Raw genomic sequence first — 27,101 nt, 5'->3', positions numbered from 1 at the left:
GATTCATGTATAATGATAAACAATTTTTTGGGGATGGGAAAATAATACAAATCAATATCTGGACGATTTAACTAGTTAATTCCTTTCTTTCACCTGTCATATCTCCCGTTTCATGCAGAAATTTCCAGTGGTCTACATTTAAACTCCATTTAAAGATTTTTAGGCATCATTTCGATTTGGAAGTGTTTGGCATAGTTACTTAGGTATGTTTTGTTTTCATTTCCAATAATTTAACATTTAAATTCTACAAAACTTTTCATTTCTGCAGAAAGAATAGATCATGGTACTCTCAAAATTTTGTAAGGTAATTTCTGTTTAAATTCATTGTGCTATTTGATATCAATTTTACAAGAATATAATCACTTACAGTGGAGACCTTCTTCTCAATTGCTCCCTTCTTTAGTCATCTTCGATCGGTAAATTCGGTTGTGTGAGATGAAAAAGCATTTCTTTCGATTTGTGTGATTTTATTTTTAATTTTCTTTTTGCTTACAAGTAATCTTCCTACGGTAAATCACATTCAGTGGAATAAACAGAAACCAACGGAGGTCGTACGCAAACGTAAGCAAAATAACGGTAGCTATTTCAAACATTTTAACTTTTATCCTTAAAAACCCGTTCGTAAATGGACGGCATCGATTTTTGACTCAGTGGTTCGGCGGAAGCGCACGATTCGTTTCAGCATTCAGCTCAGTCGTCTTGCACGTTCCCTCCCTCCGCCCCTTACTCCTTCACCCTTCTCCCGGGTGGCTGCACATACACACCCACTCATTGGCACCTGGTTAAATGATTTCCTGAACGCGACGCTAACACGCGTCGCTCGGATGGGGCCGCTTCCGGTGGCCATTACACTACCATCAGTCTAGACTGAGCATCGCTAGCGAAGGTCATTTGTTCCGCTCGCCAGTGACACCCGCCGTCGATAGGCTGGCCGCACTCGTGGTCGCTGTCACGGCCGGGCTCACCGTCCGACTGCCATCACCTCCGCACCGCTTCACGAAGTACACGATTGGCATCAGGACGGCCAGCAGCAGCCCCACCCCGATCATCACCCACTGCACGATGTCCAGCAGGCTCAGGACCTTCATCAGACTGTCGTCGATCAGCTTCACCATGTCCTCGTTCAGCGCGATTCCTTCGTCGATCCAGATGACCGGAAACAGCGTCGGCTGCAGCCGATCCGTCAGCTTGATGGCATCGATCCGGCGCAGGAACATGTTGAACTGTACCCTTTTGCCGCCATTCAAGGGTGTACCGGTGTACTGGGAGAAGGGGAAATCGAACGGAGTTGTAAAAAAGTTGCAAACGAGACGGCTCCCACTGGCTTGCCACCAAGCAACCACCACTTCCCACTTACCGGCTCAACATCGACGAAGATCTGATGACGGTCCGGGTCCGGGTCCATGCCATCGATCAGTGCCGTGTACTCCTCGGCAACACCCAGCATGTGCGGAAGTGTCAGCACGACCGGTGCATCTGATGGGAAGACAGTCAGTCAATAAAATGGTTCATTAATCACTCGTTGCGTTGACAAACCACTAGCGACACGCGTCACATTCACGGACTCCACAATCCACGCCGTAGATCATGGTGAACGTCATCATAAAATTATGGTCTTTCTATAGGACGTATGCAAATTTCAAAATCAATGCTACAACCGGTTTGAACTTACTTTTCTCAGCAAATGTCTTATCGTCTGATCAATTCTCTAGACAACAATGTTCTCTTGGGGTTCATCAAAGCAAAAAGATAACACGGCTATCAAAAAAAGGCAGATAGATAACGGAAGCGTCTTGTTGCTTCACGAGATCGTTACAGATTATCTTCAGGTGGCACCTCCTAACAACTTTACGACTTGATTCAGTCAATAGGAATCGTGACGCTAATGGACGGACTCGTGCCTAAAGTGGCATTAATGACCAGGCACCTCATCCAAGAAGATGTGATGAATGAAACCTAGTAGGATACGAACGGCAAACGCCACGATCGTATGTTGCGACAAACTCAACAATGTATCATGATGCTGAGCGCGAACGGTGTAAGGAATCGGGCGACTCTCGAGAAAACGTGATCCTCTAAAACCTCCCCCTCCCAGATTTTGGCCACCGACGATGGCGTCACGCGGACTGCTCAAACAGCTACAAAAGCATCCTATACTATCGTTTCCTCTCATGCTCTGTGGTGAAGATCCTGCCCGATCACTTGAAGCCACCACTTGGACTTGATCGTTCGCCGCCGTTCTCGAGCTCTCGCACGACACTCAAACGATCGCCATCGCGATCGCGTACTCCATCCAACTCCAACTCGGTGGAATTTCGCGATGCAGTTTAGTTTATGCTGCGCCGCCGTCGCCAGCGGTTGTCGGAACGGAACGTAGCGAAAAGGTGACCATGAACGCCATCGAGTGAGCCGCGTGTTGTGTGTCTGCTGTTTCTCGCTCGATCTTCTTGGATTACGCCATTGCGTCGCGATGGAAATCCGCTCGATCGTCTCGATCGTCGTTTTGCTTACGGTCGTGCGAAGCGTCAACCCGTGGACGAGGTGTGAAGTTGCGCGTGAGTTGGCACTTAAGCGTGTCCCGGAAGAGCAGATCGGCGATTGGTTGTGCATCGCGGAGCATGGATCGGCGTACAACAGCTCGGCGGCGAACTTGCGCTTCAAGTGGTTCGGTGGAACCGGGTATTACGGGATGTTCCAGATCAACGATCGGTATGCGTGCGCCCGGTACGGTTCGATCTGTGGCCTTGGTTCGTGCGATCAGCTGCTCGACGACGAGCTGGACGATGACATCGAGTGTATGCTGAAGGTGCACGCGGCGTTCGCGCGCGAACTAGGCGACGGGTTCGGGGCCTGGTCAGTACACAAGAGTGCCTGCCGGGGTGAGGGTCAGGTCCCGCCCGGGGAGTCCTTTACGCACTGTCTAGACGACGAGGTGGTGCGAGTGCAGGCGTACTTCAAGCGGAAGCGTGCCAAGGCGAAAAAGACGGCCAATCTGATCGCCTCCTCAGCACCGGGGAAGGTGTACGAACGCTGCGAACTGGCGCGGGAGTTACGCGACCGGCATCAGCTGCCCGAGGACCAGATAGCCAGCTGGGTGTGCATTGCGTACCACGAGAGTCGCTTCAACACTTCGGCCGAGGGTCGGCTTAACGCCGACGGGAGCGGTGATCATGGACTGTTCCAGATCAGCGACATCTACTGGTGCTCTACGGATCCCCGTCGGCCGGGAAAGGCGTGTGGGGTTACGTGTGAAGCTATGCGGGACAGTGACATCACCGACGATGTGCGGTGCGTGCGAACGATCCACGACGAGCACCGGAGACTGTCCGGGAACGGGTTCAATGCCTGGACGGTGTATAAACCGTACTGTGAGGGGCGTGAGACGAGCTTCGTGCACAACTGCTTCGACGAGGAACGACTTCCCACGACGCCCAACAGACCGCGGCCAGGAATTGTCGCACCGACGACTCCAATCATACCGCCGGGCGTCAAAGCGGCGTCAATCGGGAAGGTGTACGATAGGTGCGAGTTGGCCAATGATTTGCTCCACAAGTACCACTTCCCCAGGGATCAGGTGGCCACGTGGGTGTGTATTGCGTACCACGAGAGTCGCTTCAACACTTCCGCCGAGGGGAGGCTTAACGCGGACGGTAGTGGCGATCATGGACTGTTCCAAATCAGTGACATCTACTGGTGTTCGCCGCCGGGAAATGGGTGGGCGTGTGGTGTAAGCTGTGCCGACCTCAAGGACTCCGATATCACCGACGATGTGCGATGCGTGAGGATCATATATGACGAACACCAGCGTCTATCGGGGGACGGATTTAACGCCTGGTCTGTCTACAAACCCTACTGCCAGGGTGATCGGTCGCTGGAGTTTACGCGAGGTTGCTTTGGGGATAGTGGATCACCGTCAACCGTGTCCCTGCCAAGGCCTGCCATAACTGCACCGACGGCCATCCCGTCACCACCGGGACGCGCTGGAACTTCAAACCCGGGTAAGGTGTTCGAGAGGTGCGAGCTTGCCCAGCTTCTTCACCTGCGTCACGGACTTTCGCTAGAGGACACGGCCAACTGGGTGTGCATCGCTAAATATCAGTCCAACTTCAACTCGTCAGCCGTAGGCCACGGTCCGGACGGTGTTCGGTACCACGGTATGTTCCAGCTAAGTGACGAGTTCTGGTGCTCTCCACCCGGGCGCGGTTGGGTTTGTGGGATCGCTTGCGAGCGACTTCGAGATGCCGAGCTCGCCGACGACCTGGCATGTATGCGGCACATCCACGAGGAACATCAGCGCATCTCGGGTGATGGATACAACGCGTGGTCGGTGTATGAGCCGCACTGCAAAGGTAAAAGTGCGTCCCTGCTCAATGGTTGTTTCGAGGAGGGTGAAAACGCACTCGAGCCAACTCCACCGACCACACGGCGACCTTTGCAAGCACCGCCGAAAAATCTCCCACGAGGGAAGGTGTACCAGCGTTGCGAACTGGCCCAGGAACTCTACTACCGGCACGGACTGCCGTTCGATCAGATCGCGACCTGGGTATGCATTGCGCACCGTGAATCGAACTACAACGTGTCCGCCATTGGACGACTCAACGCCGATGGTAGTGAGGATCATGGTTTGTTCCAGATCAGTGACATCTACTGGTGTTCACCGCCGGGCAAGGGATGGGTGTGCGGACTCGCCTGCTCCGACCTGGAGGACAACGATCTAACCGACGACGTGGAGTGCATGCGAACGATCCACGAAGAACACACGCGCCTTTCCGGGGACGGGTTCAATGCGTGGGCCGTCTACCGGCCGTACTGCAAGGGACGCTCGGCACACTACATCGACGGATGTTTCGAGGAGCCGATCACCGTTCCCGCCACAATGCGGCCAACGTATGCCCCACCGACCACCATCACCACCACCACCACTACCACCAGACCAACAAGGCCACGGATAAGTACCACTCCATTCCGTCCCTGGTCAAGGGCAACAACGAAGCGATCCACCATGGTATCAACCGATCGCTTCCCAACCACCACCGCCACCTCCGCCACCACCTCCACCACCACCGTTAGCTTCCAAAGGAAGACGGCCACCACTGCCCAACCGCGACTGCCATCCACCACTAGGCTACCAAGCAGTGCAACCAACTCGACCACCAGCTTGTACGACTTCTATCTCAACCACTTTGGCCGACGGCCCGCCATCACCGCTGCCATGCCGGTGTACACCTTCAAACCGTTTGCCTCACGCCAACGGACAGCAACACTGCCGTCACCAACGACACCACCGACCACGATTGGAGCGGAGAATTTCCCGACTGAAACGACCACCAGAGCCAGTAGCTTCAATCGATGGTTCCAAAGCGGGTAAACAATTGTTACGGCAAGCAATAGGAAATAAATACCTCACCACATACTTGCTGGCTCAAGAGCTCTTACACGATTTATTCGAAAGATTCTTGAGGTGAGTCAAACGTGGAACTCGTTTATCCAGATTTACTTGATTTCTTATCGCCAAAGTTAGTGGACCGAAGAGTTCTCGGCAAAGTATATTTGGTTCGGATTATTTTCCCTCGACGATCGCATATTTAATCCATTTATTGTTCTGTCTACAAGATGGACTAATTTTAGGAAGCCCAATAAATTATTCTAATCAATGGACTTGTCAGGAATTGTCTACCCCTGTTGCTGAGTCACTCCAAGTATTCGAGCCAGTTCCGTTGCGCATTCTGCAGACTTATTTGCATAAGTTGGCACCTGTTTGCCGAGACGGTGAACTTTGAGAAGCATCTGCCAGCCGTTCCAAACCTCAAAGTCATGTGATTTGATACGGGTTTCCCCCGTGTTTATGGTGTATGGTTTATTCATCTGTTTATCGTTGGAACTCGTAAAGGCACACTTTAGTGTCTCACGCGTATGGTGGGTGACAAGATTATTTTTAAAACGATTTTTAATACTCTCCCTTCGACGACGTAATCAATCAAGATTACGAAGAACAACGAGATGTGTAGAAATTCGCAGGATGAAATACCAAAGGGGTGAACCATTACGAATTTTTGGTAAATTTATTTTTAATCATAACCCACGTATTTTCGTTACGGTAACGACGGCGAATCAGAATACTTAACCTTTGATATTTTAGCACTTTAGCAAATAAACGGACGTCTTAAAACACTGCATTGACCAACCGCAGTCAACGGACCTTCTCGCCCGCTGTTTACTAACTTCCAGCGCAAACAAAGTCGTCGATAAACAATGGTTTCGTTTTGCACTTTATTCTGCCTCCCGCCCCCCTCTGAGATTCACTGAGTTTCACCCTAAAATTAATTTTTAAGACGCATTAAAGATTGAGCGGCATCAAACGGTGTGGGAAAATGTACGTCCACCTGATGAGCATTAGTCAGCGCTGTCGATTGCGTGAATCTTGATCGTGAACCGAGCTCGATATCTGATCAGGTGAGAAACATTTGCTCGTAGATCCATCCCGATGGGATATAATTTGTTTAGTACCTGCTTCCACATGTCGACCATCGATAAGGGTGACGATGAAGTAAGGGCATACATCAAACCGTTTGTTTCCATAGGGGAGTTCATTAATGCGTGTTAAACCTGTTTACTCACCACACGTAGTGTCCATAAAAATTAAATAAAACACACGAGCCTTCCTTTAAACACGCCTCGAGCGATGCTTCATCCAGTTCGTAGATAAAAATAGAAACAGGCTTAATTAGTCGTGCACACGCAGCCTCCATTAACGCCTCCGATAATGACGATAGTGCCAATACGCACAATCGATCTTGATACTCGAGACGTTCGAGCGGTAAATTTGATGGGATTTTTTTGTTTTTAATATTTTGGTAAAAGGTTGGGAAAAACCTTTCTTGAACTATAGCACTTGATCAAAAATATATTTATTATACGTTCATGATTGCTTAGTTTTGACCAAAGTGAGAGTGTGCTCAAGGAAGGTCAATTTGATCCTTCATTTTCATTGAAACGATGTTATTTAAAGATTTTCGAAATCTTAAAACAACTTTTTTGTTCTTATTGGCTTTAATCTCTTTTTACTTTCATTTATAGATCACTAAACAGTTGTCTTGATGCACGCTTATAAGCAGTTTTGGAAAGGGTGAAATATAAACCAAAAACGTCATTTAAATAGAAAAACATTTCTGCATGGTGATATCATTTTCGCAAAAATATCGACTAATTGAGCAAATATACTAAACTTTCTAGTGTGGGAAAACTCAAAAATAACAGAAATGAGGAATCAAAAACCATAAAAAATGACGCATCATTGTTAAAAATTATGGTAGGGAGATGGATTGAATTATGTTTAATTAGATGGATGATTAGTAGAAGGTATATTTTTTCTGTTGGTTAACCATACCTTTGAACCGTCCTTTGTAACTCAAATTTAGTTACGCTTCTGTTTCTTGCAACTCTATACCGTTCAATTGTAGGCACTAACGAAAGAGAATGCTACCTCGCCAATTGCATAAGAGCAGTCAGAAGATAGATATCTTTTTAACAGCAAAAAACTAATATTCAAACTAATCCTTCATTATGTTCAATAAATTGCGTTGCGGTTCATGTTAACCAGCACCTTAAACTCGACAGACAGCGACGCAAAAATGGGCTTTGCGTTTCTGCTAGTAAGTTTCCAGTGTAGCTGTAGTGTGTTTAACAATTGCCCAGCAAAGCGGTCCGTTGCGGCGCCGGGTGGGAGAAAGATCTTATCCCATTTGAGGTTTTTGTATCGTGCATTGTTGAGATGCTATCGAAAGATTCTAGCAGAAGATACGACTACGAATAGACCGTGGTAAGGGATGAAAATGCATGGAGCGACGGGCTTATACTCACCGAAACAGTTGGACAGATCCAGCGCCCCACGATACAGGCAACCGTTGCTCTTGACGATCGACTTCGGGATCTTGTTGACGCAGTAGCACTCGTTGCCATACTCCGGGCCAATGTCGTGCAGAAAGTTGCCGTCGATCTCGTACCGCAGCGCTGGGATGCCTTCGTACGACGACGAACCGGTTAGCTTGATGTCCACCGTCCTGTCAAGTGGTTCACGATAAGGTGCATTCGATTAATGATCATTCTAAAATGCTGCTCGGCGGCTACCAACCGGCATATATCGGTGCTGAAAATGGTCATCCGCTCCACGCCGGTTCGGAACGGCGGGTAACCCGATCCGTCCGTGCCGAGGATTTTGTTACAGGACGACGGCAGCCCGCTGCTCCGGTTGTTCCACACGTCGAGCGTCGTCCGCCCGTTCCACAACTCGATCATCTGCGTCCGGGCCGGATCCTTGATGCCCGTGTTAATTGTGAACATACCATCGTCGGTCATATTTTTCTGCAACGAGAACCGCATCAACCCGTTTTAGTGACCTTCCGGTGGATGTTGAACCAGGAGACCCATCCCAACTCACATGGCTAAAGAAGGAGAACCGCAGGCTTCCGTCCGGCATGGTGCGGATGGTTTTGGTGTTGCGCTTCTCGATCTCCTTGCAGATTGCCTTCGCGATGCCGATCACATTCACGCAAAACGGGACGCCCTCGAACAGGAACTGCTTGGGCGTGGTGCGCAGGAACATCGTGTCCGGCCGGCCAAAGATGCGGTTCAGCTCCGCGTTGATCAACCGCAGGCTGTCGTACGTCTCGTCCTCGGCGATTTGCAATATCGACTGGCGTGACGCAAAAGCGAAGGAGAAAGTGCACCCGTCGGTCGGTCGGTTGACACCGTTTCAATTGGTTCAAGCCGTCGTCAGACAAGCGCAGTCGGCGAAAGGTGTGCCGGTACGACATTGTTATGGAAATTGGGAACATTTGATTTTGCATGACGAACGTGTGAGGGCGTGCAGGAAAAAAAAATATAGAAAAATTTTCCGAACGATAAATGGAAGGTAGTAAACGGAGCAACAGGCAGCGAAGATGAGCATGATGGCGGTGACATCTGTTATATGTTATATGTAACACGTGCACCTGTGAGTATGATGACATGATAGTTGGTTAAGTCGTTTAGTATATTATTCAACCCTTTAGCACCCTTTTGTTGCATATATCTGTTAATTATATTAGATGAAAAAACAACTGGATAGTGGATACGTAGGTATTTGGAATTCGGTGTAAGGAATGGGAAATGAGGAAATGTATTGGATGGGAAGAAGTCTTAAAAAAGGAATTCGTACACTGATGAGTGTTGACGTAAAATAATAAGCTTCATGATTTCAGAAAAGAGATCGATTTAAAATTGTTTTTATAATTTTATTCAGTGGTTCAGTGGTAACAAATACGACTCAATACAGTCCAAATACATTCACGCCATCGTACGGCGTGAGATAATGCACTCCCGGGAGAGTATTATCAAAGAATGCAACCTCAATTCTATTGCAGTGCTGCGTAAAAAAGCGATACAAACAAACGACTTCAATGCCGCATCGCCGAGAGGGTAAAGACACGAACCTTCGGGGTGGTCAAACAAGTTTTGCGACTTATTCCCCGTTACGTGCGGCGTACGGTGCGGTTTCACCGGCTTTAAGTTATTCCTCCCGTAGCGACTATTTTTAGCTAATACCTCTCACAAACAGCTTGATATATCGACCTTTTCGGAAGGCTGGTATGTTTGCGGAAGAGCTTGTTCATTATTAAATTTATTTTTAAACTTGACTTGAAGGTTTTCGGTTGGCTTTTTTGTTTTATTATATCCGACAGTAGCTAACATTCCCGGGGAGAATCGGTCGGTGAAAAATGATGACCAAACAAGCCCGCCCGTGTTGGACGTGATGAAAAATGATTGCTAAAAATAAAATACCACACTTTCAATGCTACATGGCATGCGTCGGTGGTTGGTTTTGCGTCCGTAGTTGCGTCTGTTGGTTTGGGTGTGCATGTTTGTGTCTAAGGTGACGTTTGTGTGATTTCTTATGAGCAGGCACCGGTTCGGTTGGCTATCGGAATCGGTGGCCGATGATTTGCGGATGAAGTAAGAATGGGGATGAAAGGATAAGGATGGCGAACAACTACATGGAACCGCACAGGGAGGGGGCACACTGAGCATAAGGGAAGACCGCAGAGCCGAAACCATTAGTCCGCCACCCGAACCTACATGGATTATGCACACAGAAAATCACACACACAAACGGCACACATAAACATAAACACAAGCGGGGAAAAATACCAACAGCAAACAGCAGCGGTTATTAAAACAATCACAAAAATAAACAATTACAGCCCGTATTGCGAAACAACTAAGATGCTGTGCTTCACCAATGCACCGATGATCTTGGTTGTCGATGAAAGATGAAAATGAAAAGAGAGTTGTGATGGCTGAAGAGAAGAGACAATGAAATACGAAAACAGGTAGTAGAGAAAAGAGCGAGGATGGAAAAACCAAACTCCAGAAACTGCAACCAAGAGAGTAGGTAAATAAAAAAGATAATAAACAATTGTCCTAGAGACGTGTTAACGATGGTAACTTTGGTGGTAAGACCCGTGAGCTGTCTAAAGTCTCTGTACTCGATTTAATAATCGTACCAATTCCTTTACTTGAAGTAATTATTTTAGAAAAACACATTAAAAAAAAATACTAAAACAAAGCCAAACGGAAGGATTAATAACACAGTATGATCTACTAACGCAAGAGAGTAACGCAATGCATCGCAGCCAATTGCCAAGGTAGAAAGTAAATAAATCAAAAAGAAGAAAACTGAATCCTTTCCTTCAGATCTATTCGCTTTTTCTCTCTCACTCTCTTTCTCTCTATCTCTCCCTTCTTTCAATGAAAACAGTATGCAGTATGAGTAGCGAAAATAGTGAAGGGCGCAACTGAGGGCGGTACGGGACGAATGCACAAATGCACGGGATGATGCATCCGGTAGGTAATGGCAGAAATAACACAAAACGTGGGCATTACTTGGATCGGCGTGGTGCGCTCGATGATCCGTTTAATGACTCTAACTACGGGAATCTTTTCGAGTGTATTGTTCACGTCCGATCGAAAATTGGTGATCGTTTCCTTTGCTTGGTTATCGATAATTTGTAAAATGCTCTGAAAACAGAAAAGAGACACAACAAGAGTCAGAAGTGGCCGAGGATGTGGAGATAGATGGAGAAGAAGAAGAAAAATAGGAGGTAGAGATTTGATGGGATAAAGACCGCGAATAAGACGAATGGAGAAAGTAAGATTATATTTCAATTTTTAAATGTACGAAACGTCGATTTGTCAACGGAGAAACGCTTCCTTAAGAAACTCGCTTAAGAAGACCCGAAGTGTGTAAATCCGTATGTGTACCTTTTTTAACTCGTGAAGAAATCAAGCTGCAAGGTGTACTAGTGTTGGGGCTTGGGTTTTTTGTTTTGTTGGGATGAGGATTAATGTGTGTTCTACTTGTTGTACTTTCCCCAAAAGTCAATGGTTACTCCCCAAGTCGAGGTAAGGATTTCAGTAAATCCGATTATTTTGTGTGTGACGTGGTGTAGGTGTTTTTTCTTGTTGTTTCGGGTTGTTTGGCTGTAAAAGTAATCCGTGGTGGTAGTTTGGGTTACCGGAAAGGGGAAAGGAACATTGTACAGATTTATCTTGCTTTTTACAGTGAGCCTCCTCAGGTGGAGGCTCCACGGTTCGGTTAGTTCAATTGCCTCTAGAGAAGAAGACAGAGTGGACCACGGTTTATTAGTTGAAAGAAAAAAGCTTTCCCCGTTTGCTTGCTATCCGAACTTACGTTCATATGCATGTTCAACACCGTCAGCTCATCGTTCTCCGTCAGCGGGTAGGACGATTCCGGGTCGAACACGTACATTTGCTGCTGACTGTAGTAAACCTTGGAACGGTCTCGGCTGAACCGAATGTTATCCTTTTGACGGTACTGGCTGGAAGTGGCAATCGATGCGTAAGCCCGCGTCCTAACCTTAACATTCAACGCGAAGGAAATCCATAGGACAGATCTACTTACAAATAGACGTACGGACCCACTTCCACCACTTTCGGCCGCCGGCCTTGCATCACCTCGTACGGGTTGGTGACGTTGAAGATGTAGACCTTAAAGTCTAACGGTTGCGGCAGTGCCTCCCACCGCTTGTATTGATCCGTTCCTTGGCGCAGCTCTGTGTTCTGTGGAGAGAGAAACATTTGTGGAAAGAAATGGTAGGAAATGAGAAAATTACTCCATCATCGTACGGCGTCTACTACGCATAGTTAATTTGAGGTCAAGGGAACCAATTCAGAAAATTCCAGTCCTTGTGCGCCCCTTTACGAAGCATGGATGTGTACGAATGTCCTTGCTCTAGATATGCGGGCTTACTTTCTCCACTCCCGACGACAATCAGGGCAGTAAATGAGAGTTGTTCGTGACTGTGTCCAATTAAACCGTTTCCCTCCTCGATGAGCTTTATCGCTTTATCGTCATCAAATTCATTGTTTCGGTAGATTTGATCACACGCACTTTCACATCGTCCCTCGTGTGTATTTACATGCAAGTAAAATTGTATGCTCACAAAACAAGGATTAGGTGCAGTAGAACTCCCTGATCATTTCCACTTTCTTGTGTGCGATTAAAGGTCGCGTGACGGAGGTTGCACTGATAGTGATGCGTCGATAGTCTTTTCACTCTCATGTCGTGTGTGATAAGCATCTGCCAGGAATGACGCGTATGAAGCTTCTATCGGAACATCGGACAGCGTTTTTCCATAATTTTATTTGTTGGGCATCACCCTCAACCATCGAGGGGGCGGTTTCAGGTTTACACACCAACTCTGCTTTCCTGACAAATGAAGAAACATGGTCGGTAATTTGAAACGTTTACGACCTGACTGGCTTATATACTCCCTTCTATAATATAAAATATATGTTGAGACTTTTCAACGTGTTTTTGATGTAATAATCTTCTTCTTCTTGGCGTAACGACCTTGTTGATCATGCCTGTCCCGTTGAAGGCTTATGAGACTTATTACCCTGTGCGTACGTGGATAGCCAGTCTACTCGCACAGGGGAGAGTCCGGTCTCGGTTGGGATTCGAACCCACGCCGTTGAGGTGGGTAAAGGTAATAATATACAATCATAATTAAACAATTTACTGCAGTTCTGTAAACAACATTCTCACTTCTGTTTCAGAACATTGATAAGAAAGCTGGTGTATTGCGCTAGCTCATACAGAATGTACTATATTTTTGCTTGTTAAAGAACATCTTTTTAATCCACGATAATTGATTCGAATAGCCGAATAGGGGTCGTATTATACACGTGAATTAGTTGTAAGTTGTAATGCTATATTTTCGAACCAATTTCTGAATGAAAGCTTGTACGGGGTTTTGTAAGTATATTCAACACAAAAGTTTAATGTTTTATTAAATTATTTACACTAATCATCGTCATCATCATCATCATTATTGTATAAACAAAAAAGGGCCGTATACCACATGAAAGAAAATTACAAAATATTGAAAAAGATAAAAACAAAAGCTCTTTGAAACAGAAAAAGATTTTACTGAACCAGAAACTGAAAATCAAATAAATATGAATATTATTCAATTCACACGAAAGCAAGAGAGCATATCAGAATGAGAACATTTCTTTTGCAGATAGCAAAGTAATAAAGCGATATTTTCAAATAAGCAATAAAAAGCAAAACCCGTTGAAAATACTAAGATAGTGTTATACACGAGAAAAAACTTCAATTGAGCAATATCCTTCTTTTTGTTGGCCCATTAGGTGTAGAATAATATGATTTATTTTGTGGATTATTTCTTACATCTGAAGGCTAACGATCGTCGCCGTCGACCACAACTCGCTTTGGTCTTACATTGATACAAGTTTGATTATACAGAATGAACATTGCTTGCAAGAATACTCAGTTGTTGGATGTTGGGTTTTTTTATGTTGTTTTTATGTTGTAGATTTTTACAGACCTGTCATTTTTTTTCTCTTCTTTCTGTCAATTTCAGAACACAAACAAAAAACATTTTTGGCTAACCCATTCTTCTTATCATCGAATGCTGACCCGAGATAGTTGTTGAGCGCAACGGAACATACCAGTCTTTTGCTAACGAACCCTGGGTTTTAGCAGGCTTTTGTCATTCATTTAAAGACGTTCGACCATTGAATTACATTCAAAAAAGCTTTAACAAAAAAAAAAAGCTTTCAGCGTGCGCTTTCAGTATTAATCGTTTTATTTTCCGTTGTTTTCTGTGGTCAAACCATGCATCGAAAATGTGGTGAACGAAAAGTTACCGAAACAAAGAATATGCAGATCATGAACCGCGGAAGGATTCTGGCCGTGGCACGCAGTGATTTACCATAATCTTCAAGGCAACCTTATAGTCGTCTGTGAAGGAAATATTGTGAGTGCGAATAGTATCCTTACTGGTACTGGTAAGTTATGTACCAACGGACATGTTTGCTCAGATGTTACTTGATCTGCAAGCTTCGATCCATGACGGAGAAATTGGAAAATGGAAAATGAAATCAATTACATGGAAGCAAATATCGAAAAAAATGTATTGTTATTCAACGGCTTTGCTGAGGAATAAAAAGTGTTATGGAAATTGTGCTACTAATTTATTTTAATTATAAGAGTTAGCATAGTATTAGTAATATTTGTTAAATGTTTTCATCAACCTTGTGACAAGGGCGTGGTTAGAACCATCTTCAACGATGACGAAGAATCTTTTGCAACTTGCGTTTTGTAATAAATTCTAGATGTTGTTTCATTTACATTATCTTATATTACAATAAGTCCGCTTATAGTCAATCGTTTTGGCGTTGTGAAAAGTGTTAGAAACAGTAGAAAATTTACTCGTGCTGAATGCCGCTGCACAAAATGGAATATTTGAAGGATTGTTGATGCCACAATAAAGCAGCACCGAACTTGGCATAAAAATTTACTTCATTCAATTATCGTATAGTTTTTTTCCTTTCGCAGGTAAAAGTCAGTTAATTTTTTAATGCATAAGTTACGCGGAATATTTCAAAAGGTTTCGAATCTTTCGGGATATGCCATGGAATTGATCTAACCATTATCCGTTTACATTCGTCTTCATTGTTCAGTCGAATTTCTACAATTGACCCCCTTTTCAACTATCTTAAGATTATAGAAATCTATTTTTACTTTCGGTTTGTAGCGGTATCTTTGCTAGGTAAACGAATGGTTCAAAACCGATCGCTGCGCAAACTTATCGTGCGTTTGGTCCAGATACGGACTGCAGGACTCAAAACAGCATCCGAAAGAACATTCTTGCGTTTCCATGAGAACCCACGCGGGGTACTCACAAAAAAGGGGCAAGGATATAAAAGCACAGGCAACGCTAAAACAATCTCTTTTCTCGTCTATCCACAAAGCCTCTCGGGTGAGTCTGTGACAGTTACTGGTAGAAAATAAATCGATACCTAACCCCTTCACAGTTTTGCCTGAGTCAGACTCGGGCAGTTTTTTGTCACACGTTTTGTTTCTATCTTCGTTGCGCGGCGATTATTAGGAGTGCACCTGCTTCGAAAACACGATCTTATGTGTTTGTAAATTTTTATTCTCTTATTTGATACAAATCGATGATGGAACATAAGTAAACTTACCAAAATTTAATCAACACAATCCTAAGTTTGTTAGGAAAATATACTTTTTTCTTCGATTTTAGACCAAAAACTATACAAAAATACAAAGAAAAACAGTGTGATAATTTTTTTGAGCCATATTCTTGACCTGGCGGGACTGTGAAGGAACTAAAGCAAAACCAACTTTCATTTCAGCTGCCTATCGTTTGAACTACTTTGGTTTGGTGCGTGCTGATCATATATTAGTGAACGTTGGTCGATTTAATCTCATTGAAACTGAGGAAAACATACATGTGTTGATCGTGTCAGGATTTATGCTACACCATAGTACATGATCCTGCTAGTCGGTAATGAAAGAGTAATAACGTGACGATCAACGGAAGACAATTTTGCAACATGAATAGCAGCTCCGGAGTGCATGGCCTAAATCGGCTTTGTGTCGAGGATCGAATCTACTGGATCAATTCGATTGATAATCAGATTCGCAGTTCGAACTACAGTCGGACGTCGATTATCCGGGGCCGGATTAACCGGAGGGCGGATTATCCGGGGGTCTTGCAACTGACAACTGCACAACCGGGCTTAAATGTTTCCATGAATATTAGGTTGGTTCACAACATTTTGTAGCAATAATGTGTCAAATAAATTTTCTCTGATCGAAAATAGCAATAAAAATACCATAGGAAAATAATTCAAACATTTTTTATGATTAATCAACTAACTGGAACTGGTCAAAAGTGAACTAGCCGAGACTCAAACCAGGTATTATAAACGGATTTTAGTATATGTTCGATTATCCGTGGAATTCGGTTATCCGGGGACCTCTCGGTCCCGACACCCCCGGATAATCGACGTTCACCTGTATAACGTTGGATAACTATATGAACTATCACATCGATCTTATGAAGAGCGTCAAGGCATAAGCAGCAGACTAATCGAACAAATTCATGTTACTTAACAGGTGTTTGACACGTGATGTTGAAATCAGTAACGTAAATGTGGAATAAAAATTGACGTTTGTCTTTGGTACGTATTTGTTTATTTATTTTTCGTTGATGCGTGTTTGATTAGAAATTTAACATTTTATGAGTCTTTATATGTTCTTCTACAAATCAATCTAAACCAGGAGTCGGTATCCATTTCCTAAAAACATGATTGATTGCCAGATGATTGAAAGGAAGCAGAAAGCGCGTGTCGGATAACTTAAACATTGATTTAATGTTTTCAAAGTAGTACAATTTGAATGGAGTTTGGCGACCCCTGATCTAAACCCTTCAACAAGACAGGGCTCGATGATCGAGAAAACGCAATCACAAAAACTTGCTAGAAGAATAAGGTATTTCGAAAAGCGATTGTTGCCTACATTTAGGCGCGATTCTGAGCTCGCGCTAGCTCGAAACTCATTCGAAATAACCGTTCGTATGGGATTGGGTCGTCGCGACCACGTGCATTATTTATTTATTAGCGCGATGTGGATACCCACTCTTCAACAGGATTTCTATCTACAGACTGTTGGATTGATATTTACATAGCGTGTTGCAGTGGTAAAATAATGTTATTTGCGTTGGTAATTGACGGGATCGATCTGATCGCTTCTGGCGACATGTGCGGGTGGTTTCATAAATAGCATAAATATGCTTCGATTGATGACTTGTGGTTTTCGGTGTGTAATAAGAGGAAGATTATGGAAAAAAAATATGGAAAGACCAGATATAATACGGAAAAGATGTGAAAGAAGACATCTTCAATTTACACGTTGACGGTAGAGTGTAACCTTGACGATGGGGAATGGTAAATATTTGTTCACCAATCTGAGTTCAATGACATCAAGTTTTGGGATAGGGCAAAAAGAGTTCGCCAAATACTACTTCAAAAAATCCATCGTATTATCACTTTCAAAAAAGGAATTCTTCCTTTCTTCCGCAGATCAGCCCGAAAACAAGTTCAAAAAACAACTTTCAAAAACTCGAAGGTGGATGGTTAATGTTCGAAAACTGCACTATAGCAACTGCAGCTTTTAGCAATTGCAATCGCGGCATTAAAAAGTTTTGTAAGAGATTTATTCATTACTCATTATCTGCTGTAAATTTCACTGATGCGCACTGCGAAATAGCGATGGATAATATAAAAAATATTTCCGATTTGGAAATGTGGTTTCCGGACGATTAGGTCATCACAAAGACCCTTGTAAAGCATTGCGGCAACGCCAAACCCTCGAATGGCAGGTAAGTATTTTTATGTGCTACTGCCAGTTAAGGTTCACACAGCTAGTTTGTTGATTTTTTCAAGGTTCAAATAGTCTCCTGGACGGATGTCTAAAATTATAGGGTGAGAAATGCAATGTGTTGATTAGAGGCTTCAGGTTGACTGAAACTATCGGTTGCCTATGGGATGAAGGAAGTGTTGCAACTTGTGGAAGTGGTTTATTTTGAGAGCCTCACGATAGATTGCAAAAGACTGAAGACGCCGCTGAAAGGAAGTGTTAGTTCGGAAAGGGTTCAATGTGCTGCTCGGCCGCATCTGGTTTTACATCCGGCCTTCGACGATGGCAACCCTGGTCTTTGCCGAGGGCCGATTGAACAAACGGATCGCGAATAATTGCGCCACAGTGAGAGTATGCTTTCAGCGCCATCGGCACAGGTGGGAAAGCTGTTTACCAATAGGTTTGCAGGAAAATTGACCACTTTTCCTTTGCATAGCCTCACGTGACAGGCGTGCCGACGGAAGGCCCTCGGTCCGGTTCACTCCCGGAATTAAGCCACGGACACCTAGCGGTCCTACGGGGAAATCATACCGCAGCGAATTGACGAATTGAGTTGCAGTTTGTTAGAAAGTTACCTGTTTTCTATCTTCTCGCGGTTCAGCGGAACGTAAGAGATTTTGTATACAGGGTTTCGACATAGGCACCGGTTACGGTGGAGATAAAACGCTCAATGTTCCATGAATTTTCTTACGCGACTGGAACTACTGCTTTCTCGAATCCAATCGAAAATATCTACGGTCTATCGGTTTTAGGGTGACAAAAAATACAACTTGTAATTGGAGACTGTTTTTGGTTGTATCATCAATCAAGTGTTTGACAATGGGGATCCGGAATTGTACCAAATAATTCCATGTGTTTTTGTTGCGCGTTTCACCAGACAGTGGATATTACATCATGCACTGTTTATAAATCGCTTCTAGAAAATATTCTCTACACGGCACACAATGCACTAGAAAACGTTACTTATCGCCAGCGTCATCTAAATCTGATCAATGTGAGAAAAAAAAATCACCAGGCGTTCTGAGTAGACAATGGCAGTAAAAGGTAATTTCTTGCTATTTATTCAATGAACACTTAGCTTAAATGGAATATTTAGCTCCCAGGGCCGTAATGTAACCCACTTAATTGTGATGCCTTTCGTAAATTGACTCTAGTCACGGCTTCAAACAGGATATGTAGAACTGCTTTATTTGTAGATTGGAAAAAAATGTAGCCGATCGTTTCAATCCTGCCAGCAAATGCAGTATCCGGATTGAGAGCGACTTTCTTTTTTATTTTCTTATAATCTCTCTTCGGGCAGGTGGTAGGAATTCGACACGACAAACCCATGTGTCACAACTGTCACTTAATTTATTCGATCATCGCTTTTCTACAACCGCTTGGAACGGTGTGTGGTTTCATCATTCCCCAAATGTTGGCTACAGGTAGAAGGTTGAATTAAAGGTTTTAATATGTTGCTAAGCTCGTTTCCGTTGGCAGCGAAAGTGATTTACAGCCATGCTCATGATACATTAGTTTTGGTTAAAAGATTTCTGTGTTCGATGATTGACAGCTATAGTTTTCGATGCTATATAAATAATATTATATCATAAAAAATAAAATTATTTAAAAAAAACAATGGTTTCTTAAGGAAAGTGATAAAGATGCAAGCAACTGACACACACCCTCCAACGATCGCCTTCGGGGAAGCCGGTTGGCATAGTTTGCCGCCCGAATTGGGCCCGTCCCCGCGATGGGCTGGAAAAGAAAACCCCGATTGATATTCGTCGTTTGTCAAAACGGTCAAGGTTTTGCGGGCAGCCGCCGAACGTGTCGCCGATCGAAGCCAATAACACGCACGTCGCCGCCACAATTCGCGCTCTTCTTCGATCATCGGACGGCGGTCGAGGGTGTGCGCTTTGCAATTGTTGGCCGACCGCCCGAAAGAAGCCCACTCGGCTGCACTTGCGGCACGGAGAAAACAGTCGAATGAAATTTACCACCAATGTGCTGGAAATAATCGTAAAAAAGCGAGCACCACAGCACGTCACCGACAGAGGAGCAAACAGAAAGCAAGAAAAAAAGGAAGGAATTGTAAAACAAACTAACTGGAAAACAATCGACCCACCGCAGGCTACCGGACGGGGAAAATAAACATAAACCGTGAGGACGGTACGAGCATTGTGCAAGCTCAGCAGCTTCAAGTTTATGTGCGTGCCGCCTATTTGTTGCTTGCGCTTGTCGTTGGCGGCAACACACACACCCCGGAGTGTCCATTTTATGCACGCACGCAAGCTAATGGGAATGGTCGGAAGGGATTCGGTGACACGATCTTTTAATAAATTTGATCCTCAGTCCTTGACGAAGGATAACGCATGACCTTTATTACGGAGAGCGCGCGCTTCATTTGTAGCCATTAATTGGCTTTTGTTTACATTTATCCCAGTTCACATTATTTTTTTTCGGTTTCGTACAAAACTGTACAAACTGGAAACAAACGACATTTTAATAGTCAATTGTGGAACTGCATGGAGTGTGCCAGCGAACGCAGCCGTCAAAGATTACCGTACGGTTCTTTCTTCTGATGAGCTGGGAAAATACTTTCAGCTACGCGAAACGACCGTCGTTTGCATGGAAAACGGTCGAATGGGATGGGAAACCAAGGTATCGCAATGTAGTTGATGATTCCGGGACAGACTCTTTTGACGAGACGCGAAGAGAGATTGTACACGACGATACTACCTCCCGGCGGGGGCAGCATACTGACGCAACGAGCTCGATGTACTGTTTGCAAAACGCTGATTTATTGTTGAATCTTACACGCTGGACATCTTTGGCATTTGAAAGAATGAATTTTTATGTGCAGCATGAAATCGAGCGTTCGAATGGGGGGTGGGGAAATATGTTGGTAAACACTGATGGGAGTTTACTGATAGAGATCGTGTTTCAACCCGTTTGACCAGTCCGGCAAGTCTTGCAAATGATTAGAGCACTGGTTGATTGAACTTCACAAACAAGTCGATCCGTCCGGTAGGAGTTATGCAATGATTATCTGAGCGGATAATTTTCATGACCGTCAAGTTCTTCGGTTCGCCCAGAATAGCCGTGTTAAATTTATTCACTTTCAATTTTACTCCAACGAACTCTTTCGGACGAGGTGACGGTACGCGCGAAAAGCTATGCTACACAATCACAAGTACAACTTCTTTGGGTAAGTACTGTAGGGTATTTTTTTTAAACATGAAACACACATGCAAATACCCCAGAGAAGGTAGTGGCAGAACAACTTTTCCTTTCCTTTTTGCAAACTCTTTGAGCGATCGAGCAATCGACGGAGTCTACGCCAAACTCGTCATCGTGATGCAGACATTGTGATTGAAAAGTGAAGGTAAGGCATGAGGGAGCATAGAGAGTATGAAAGAGAAAAAACAACACATCACAGTCTTCCCCAAACCGCGAATGGAAGTAGAAAGCTGTCTGTATCCGAAATAATAGAAGGGTTCGTGTCTTGCAAAACAATGCTGGTATGGCGTTGAAGTCTTTTGTTTAAATTGGGAGATACACTGGCGCGATTGTCAAACCTATCAACAAATTATGATTGTAAAAGTAGAATTAAAATGCACTTTCATAAAATTTTCTAAATATATGAGTAGGATTGCATGAAGTGCTTCAAAAAAAAATATTCCGGATCATTTATTTATCTTCCGTCATGAGGAAGATAAAATGAAAAACGAACGTCCACTGCAATGGTGATAAATGAACAACAGTCTATCGATCTCGGAAAACAAATCACCCAATGCAGACGCTAATAACGCTGATTGATATCCGCATTATTGCGTACGTGCCTCAGTTTTCAAATCTCCTTCATTCGCCTCAAACAGCCTTCCGGAATTATGGAACATCATTTGGCCGTTCGCGATCGGTTGCTCTTTTCCGATCAAGGGCGCCTTTGTTGGGAGAAATAGCGGCATCGGCAATTGACCGCACCTAGCAAACAGGAACAGGGTAACAAGAAAGAAAAACAGTTGCTTCAAACTCCGCGTTCACGATGCACGGCTTGCAAATTATGAGCACATTATTTAACGGGAGAAAATTTACAAAAGATGATTCACCGTGCGTTGCGGGGTGCGATGCGGCGAATGTAAGACAAAGTGTGAAAATATGGGCGCACGAGTTTTTGGGGTCTCGAGTAGGTCAATGTCCCCTTTTCGGTTTGGGGTGGAGATCATCGGATGTTATTTTATTTTACTTGGGATTATATGGAACGTACATGGATTGGCTTCAAAATGCTGCATAGAAGGGATGTATGTTGTTTAAGTAGGTTAAGTGATCATAGGAAAGAAGAAACCATCTGATGGATTAACATTTAGCCTCGAGCATGATCGATCGATCTGTTATACCATCGCTACAATGTGTATTGTATTGGTGTATTATTGCTTCATTTGTTTGGTTAGAAATATAATACTTGTAAAATGGATATTCCAGTTTGTGCAACCATAAACCACTTGCAAATAGAGCTACAGCTGTTTTTCTATTTGGTACCAATTAACTCTTTATTTGAGCATTTTTTCGATCCACCGTCTTCCATCTCTCAGTTGCTTCCTAGAAGACGATTATGCTATCAAAGATCAGGAAGTAACTACGGCATAAAGCTACTCAAATAGAACAGAGCCCGGACGACAAAAAAGCGACATCCTCCATATGGTTGCAACGACGTCGTCTTACACTGAAGGTTGCGTCCGAGGCCACATACCTTTGGAAGCGGACGAACTAAGTCAACCATTAATTAGTGTCATTTCTCAGATCTCTCTGCATTTACGCGAAACGCCATATGACATTCATGCGTAAGCGGCTGCGACTTAGCTCAGCAATATCCTTGTCACATGCTTCACCGCACACCGCTCGCGCGAACAGGGCGGCGTTAGAAAGGAATCGGAAAAAACGGGTCAAGACCGTGATCCGGTTAGGTTTGCTTAGGTTTTTGCGCGTAGGAGGCAATCTGCAATTCAATGTGACATCGACAACACTGAACTTGAACTTCCTACCCTCTTGCCTGGTTTCCTAGCCGCAAGCTCGTAGAAATCAATTAAATTGCTTACCGATTTGTAAAGGGGATTTTTACTTGGAAACTGGAAAAAACACCACGTCCATTTGAGGATGAATTGCTTCCGAGGGAAAAAGCCGATTCTTTTGGTTAAGTATCATTCAGTTACTTTGACAACTCTCTACAACAAATGGAAGATTTTTTCACCCGAACCACAACGGAAGTACGCAACAAATAGTACCAAATCATCTAACAATGCGTCGGCTCGATCTATGATGGCATTGCGAATTGTCCCTTCGACTTCGAGAGGAACTTCGCCATGTCGAAGATCATTCTCCATTACTCACCGGAATGGCAGGTAATGGTGAACCAGCGGACGGTAGGTAGTGGAAGGGCCATCGGAGGTTGAGAGAAGTTATAATTGTTCAACGCGCAAACCATTTTCACACAAGAAACAATTGTATGAACATATGACACCGGTGTGTGCGCCATCGGGTAAATAACTTTCCGTGAATCCGGACACTGACTGTCGTGCGATTTGTTCCTCGAAAGGTACGATGCGAACGGCGCTAGATCAGGGAGGCTGTGGTTCAAGGGCGAGGTTAAGGGTGGAGGGCGTTTTAGAAGCACAACTTCTAAACCACACACACACACGCTTGATGACGTCAATGTGAAATCAGGAGGGCAAATAACTTCCCGTGAACTTCCACTTCCAGAACATGGTGCGAATGAATTAGACTCGCTGTCGGGCACCGGACGGGTGGAAGATCATCTTGGTCAGATGAATCATTCCCTGCGATCGACAATGGAGGGAAGAATTGCGCTAACAGAAGTTACGTTACAAGAACTCGGGGAAGATGGAGGAAAAAAACTCCCTCTTGCGATAGAACACGAAGGTTTTTTGTTGTTATCGCAAACACAATTCAAAGTACTAACAATTTTATTTGGTTTGGAGTGTTTGTTTGCTAAGATCGCGGTTGCTGTGGCGTCATTTAGTTTGTGAACATAGAAAGGCAAATGCAAAGCAAATAGAAGTCGAAAGAAGAATTATGTGTGGTTTAAACATAACTCCTTATAGGCCAGTCGATGTTCAACACCAAACCAGTTAGTTCACCAGGGAACGCTACACTTCCGTGATGATAGTGCAAAATGTCACACTTTAAGGGTATTAATTTTCTACCCCTTGCAACTAGAGTTTCTGTAAAGATAAAAATGTACAAAAAAGAATTTAGTTCATATAACAAACCGTGACTTGTGTCTTAGGTGTATTAAAAAATCGGACCGTGCAGAAATATACGCAACGCGCGGGCAAGTCATGCACTGTTCGGCACTCGGCATCGCCGTTCCCCAAATTACCAAAGATTTGCTTCGCCAAACTCTCCGGCCAGTCCGTGCGCAAGTCATTGATGTAATAATTGAATATTGACCGCACGATCGGGTGGCTGCGTTACGCAAGCCCTCTTCGGGACGCGCACGATTGCTGCACGTCCTCCTTAAGTATCCCCTCGTAAGTGCCATCGTGGAGTCATGTATACTTGCTTGTGTGTGCGTGTATTTTTTTTGTAGAAGTTGAAAGCAGCCGAAAAACGAAACCCTCTTCAAGCAGGCATGAAAAAGCTCGGAAGCTCTTCCCCGGCCTACCTCTGCTAGCGACTTGGTTGGACATCGGTGACGACAACGCACGAGTTAAATATCACGATGATATTTGGAACATCGTGTCCACGGAGACATCGAATTGATTCTCATCCTCCGTTTTATGTGGCTCTTCCTATGGTTGACCGATTATGTAACCTCCGATAATGGACCTACTCCGACTTTGAAACCTCAGGACGTCCCAAAAAAGGTCGGGAAGATGGGGCTCTTCGACAGGGGCATCATTAGCAGGTCGATGTTTATTCGGACCGGTGCATCACAACGGGCATTTTGGGACGAGATTTTAAAATCCAACTGACCGCATCGGGAGCTAACGTGGACACGCGTTGACAGTGGTGACTTTAATCTATGATCTTCGTGTTGGTACGGAACGGTTCATTAGCCACGCATACACCATGTTAATAAACGGAGCTGACGTGGAGCATCACCACAAGCCGTCGCTCGACCAGTTTAAATAGATCAAACCGAGATCTCGGGAACTCCGTTTGGAAGTCGGCCCAATAAATCACGTTTACGTCGATGTACGTGAGCCTCGGGGAACTGAAGCGATTAAAAAAAACCAGTGTAGAAAAATAGATCGCATGTGCCTGATACGGCAGAACTGGAGCCCGCCAAGGCCAGCGGACCTTTCCAACACCCACGGGCTATGTTTATCAAACGCATGAAAACAAATGCAGGAAGTTCAGAACGTGTCCCCGGGCGAGGTTACAACGAATTTTTCCGACGCCCTCCCCCTGAAGAAGAGAGTGTCACGTGCAGGAATGAGAGGGGGGCGGCGTGCAGTAAATGGGCGCAGAATGAATTTAAAACCACCCAACGGGACGGTACCATTATCAAATACCATTATCTTTTTATTCCAACATCGAATTCATAATGGTATTTTTTTGTAGCTTCAACCAAACAATTCATAAGCCACCGGGAGGAAAGCTAATACATTCCAACATGAGGCGAAACATCGAATCCATCGAACCAAGGACCGTGCATAATAACGCCGTGCTTGCCGGTGACGATCAACATCGTTAATGTTGGCGATGCAAATTAGCATTCAATCATCGTTTCGGGACGCTGTCTCGCGGTTAGGAATTGGGCGCAGCTGAGCCCAAAAGCCGATGCGAGTTTCCAGGCTTTCCAGTGTGGCGAGGGTCGATCCCTGTAGAAGAAGAATGTGTCGCGCCCAACGATTTCTCCTTTCGGAAACTCCACGTCGAATATTTGGTCCAAAACGAAAAAACAATCGATGAGTGGATGCAAATTTGGGTTTTGATAAGTGGGGAAGACGAAAGAGAAATTGGTTAGACAGGTTTGAAAAAATCCGTTGGTTTTAAAATTCGACAAATAAACAATGTGGTGAATGTTGTTTTAAACGAACAATCTTCTCCGGAATGAGGTTTTTACTCGCAGTCAATCTTGTTTTGAATTAGTTCACGTTCAAAATTGGAGTTTTTATTATCCATAACACGTGATGTATAAAAATCATTAAAAATGTTCAAATTTATAACTTTTGCTAAATGTTATGCTGAAATTGTGCTAACTGAACAACATTATCATATTGTTAACATTTTCTGCCTTTTATTGTATGCCAAATATTTGTACAATAACTGAAGTAAATGCTTGTTTTATTAAAAGTTTCTAAATAACTCAGAACACTCAAAGAGAATAAAGTATGTTCATGAAGTATTGATTTATTTTAAAATATTATAAAACTGTGCTTAAACCATAAGGAAAGATACATTTTCCTTGTGTTAAATTTTAGTTTTGGTTTGAAACATTGCAGCACATCAGAATACTTTCGATTGCTTTCGAAGAATAATTCGATCGCTTGAAAACATTTCACTACAAAGGTAAACTGTAATACAGGATAGAGATGTAAACTATACTTTTAACCAAAGTATTACATTTTGACTTACATTTATTTATGCTTTATCAAAAGTGTAAGACTAATTCTAATCAACAATAGCAAATTTTAAATTAATTCAAAAGAAAGAACGCTATGTGTGACGCTTAAACAGTCAGTGTATTAATAATATTTACAAAAAAGCATAACGTTACGTTAAAAACAACGTTGTACCATAAAAAGGGTAAGGCATACAAGTTGTTTTATTTTTCTTTTCTAGGCATTTAAAACAGAGCTCAAAAAATGAAAAAATAGTCTTTGTGATGCATTCCTTGCAAGCGGTGTGAGTAATTTCCTCACAAATGAAACAGGAAACAACGCCATAGCGACATCGTCAGCCTCACGGTCATAATTGCATCGATTGCACATTTGGACTTCATTTGAAATGACGATAATAAAATAATAATCCATGGAAGTAGCGAAAATGAAACGCTGACACTTTCCCTCGCAGGAAATGTTTGCGGTCATCTTCGGATGTGGCCGGAAATGAAGTTAGCGTTGAGATTCCTCTAAACAACAAACATAACACCCTCACTATCCCCCGTTGTTACCACGAAATCAAACCACCAACCCACACACTCACCTCAATGATTTTCTCGTGTACGGCACGTGGAAAAACGACCCAACCGAGCAAGGCGCCGGATACGGCCATGACGGCACCGATGCCGGCCCAGATCAGAGTGCATTGCACCATCTTAGGACCGATGGCGGCGCACCGA

At 44.0% G+C, this 27,101-nt stretch overlaps 1 protein-coding gene across 1 annotated transcript; it reads right to left on the bottom strand.

Moving 5' to 3' along the window:
* Positions 1–887: 887 nt before the first annotated feature.
* Positions 888–27,101, bottom strand: LOC131283019 (sensory neuron membrane protein 2). The gene is made up of 9 exons (XM_058312576.1): positions 26,966–27,101; positions 11,960–12,117; positions 11,729–11,876; positions 10,921–11,055; positions 8,438–8,692; positions 8,132–8,361; positions 7,861–8,060; positions 1,358–1,476; positions 888–1,262 (listed from the first exon to the last, which is right to left on the bottom strand). The coding sequence occupies exons 1-9, from the start codon at positions 27,074–27,076 to the stop codon at positions 888–890; spliced, it is 1,731 nt and encodes a 576-aa protein (XP_058168559.1). The 5' UTR covers positions 27,077–27,101.

The sequence above is a fragment of the Anopheles ziemanni genome, chromosome 2, assembly GCF_943734765.1.
Source record: "Anopheles ziemanni chromosome 2, idAnoZiCoDA_A2_x.2, whole genome shotgun sequence".
NCBI classification, from domain to species: domain Eukaryota; kingdom Metazoa; phylum Arthropoda; class Insecta; order Diptera; family Culicidae; genus Anopheles; species Anopheles ziemanni.
Note: the sequence above shows the minus strand (reverse complement) of the source record. Positions and strands in the feature narration are given on the sequence as shown.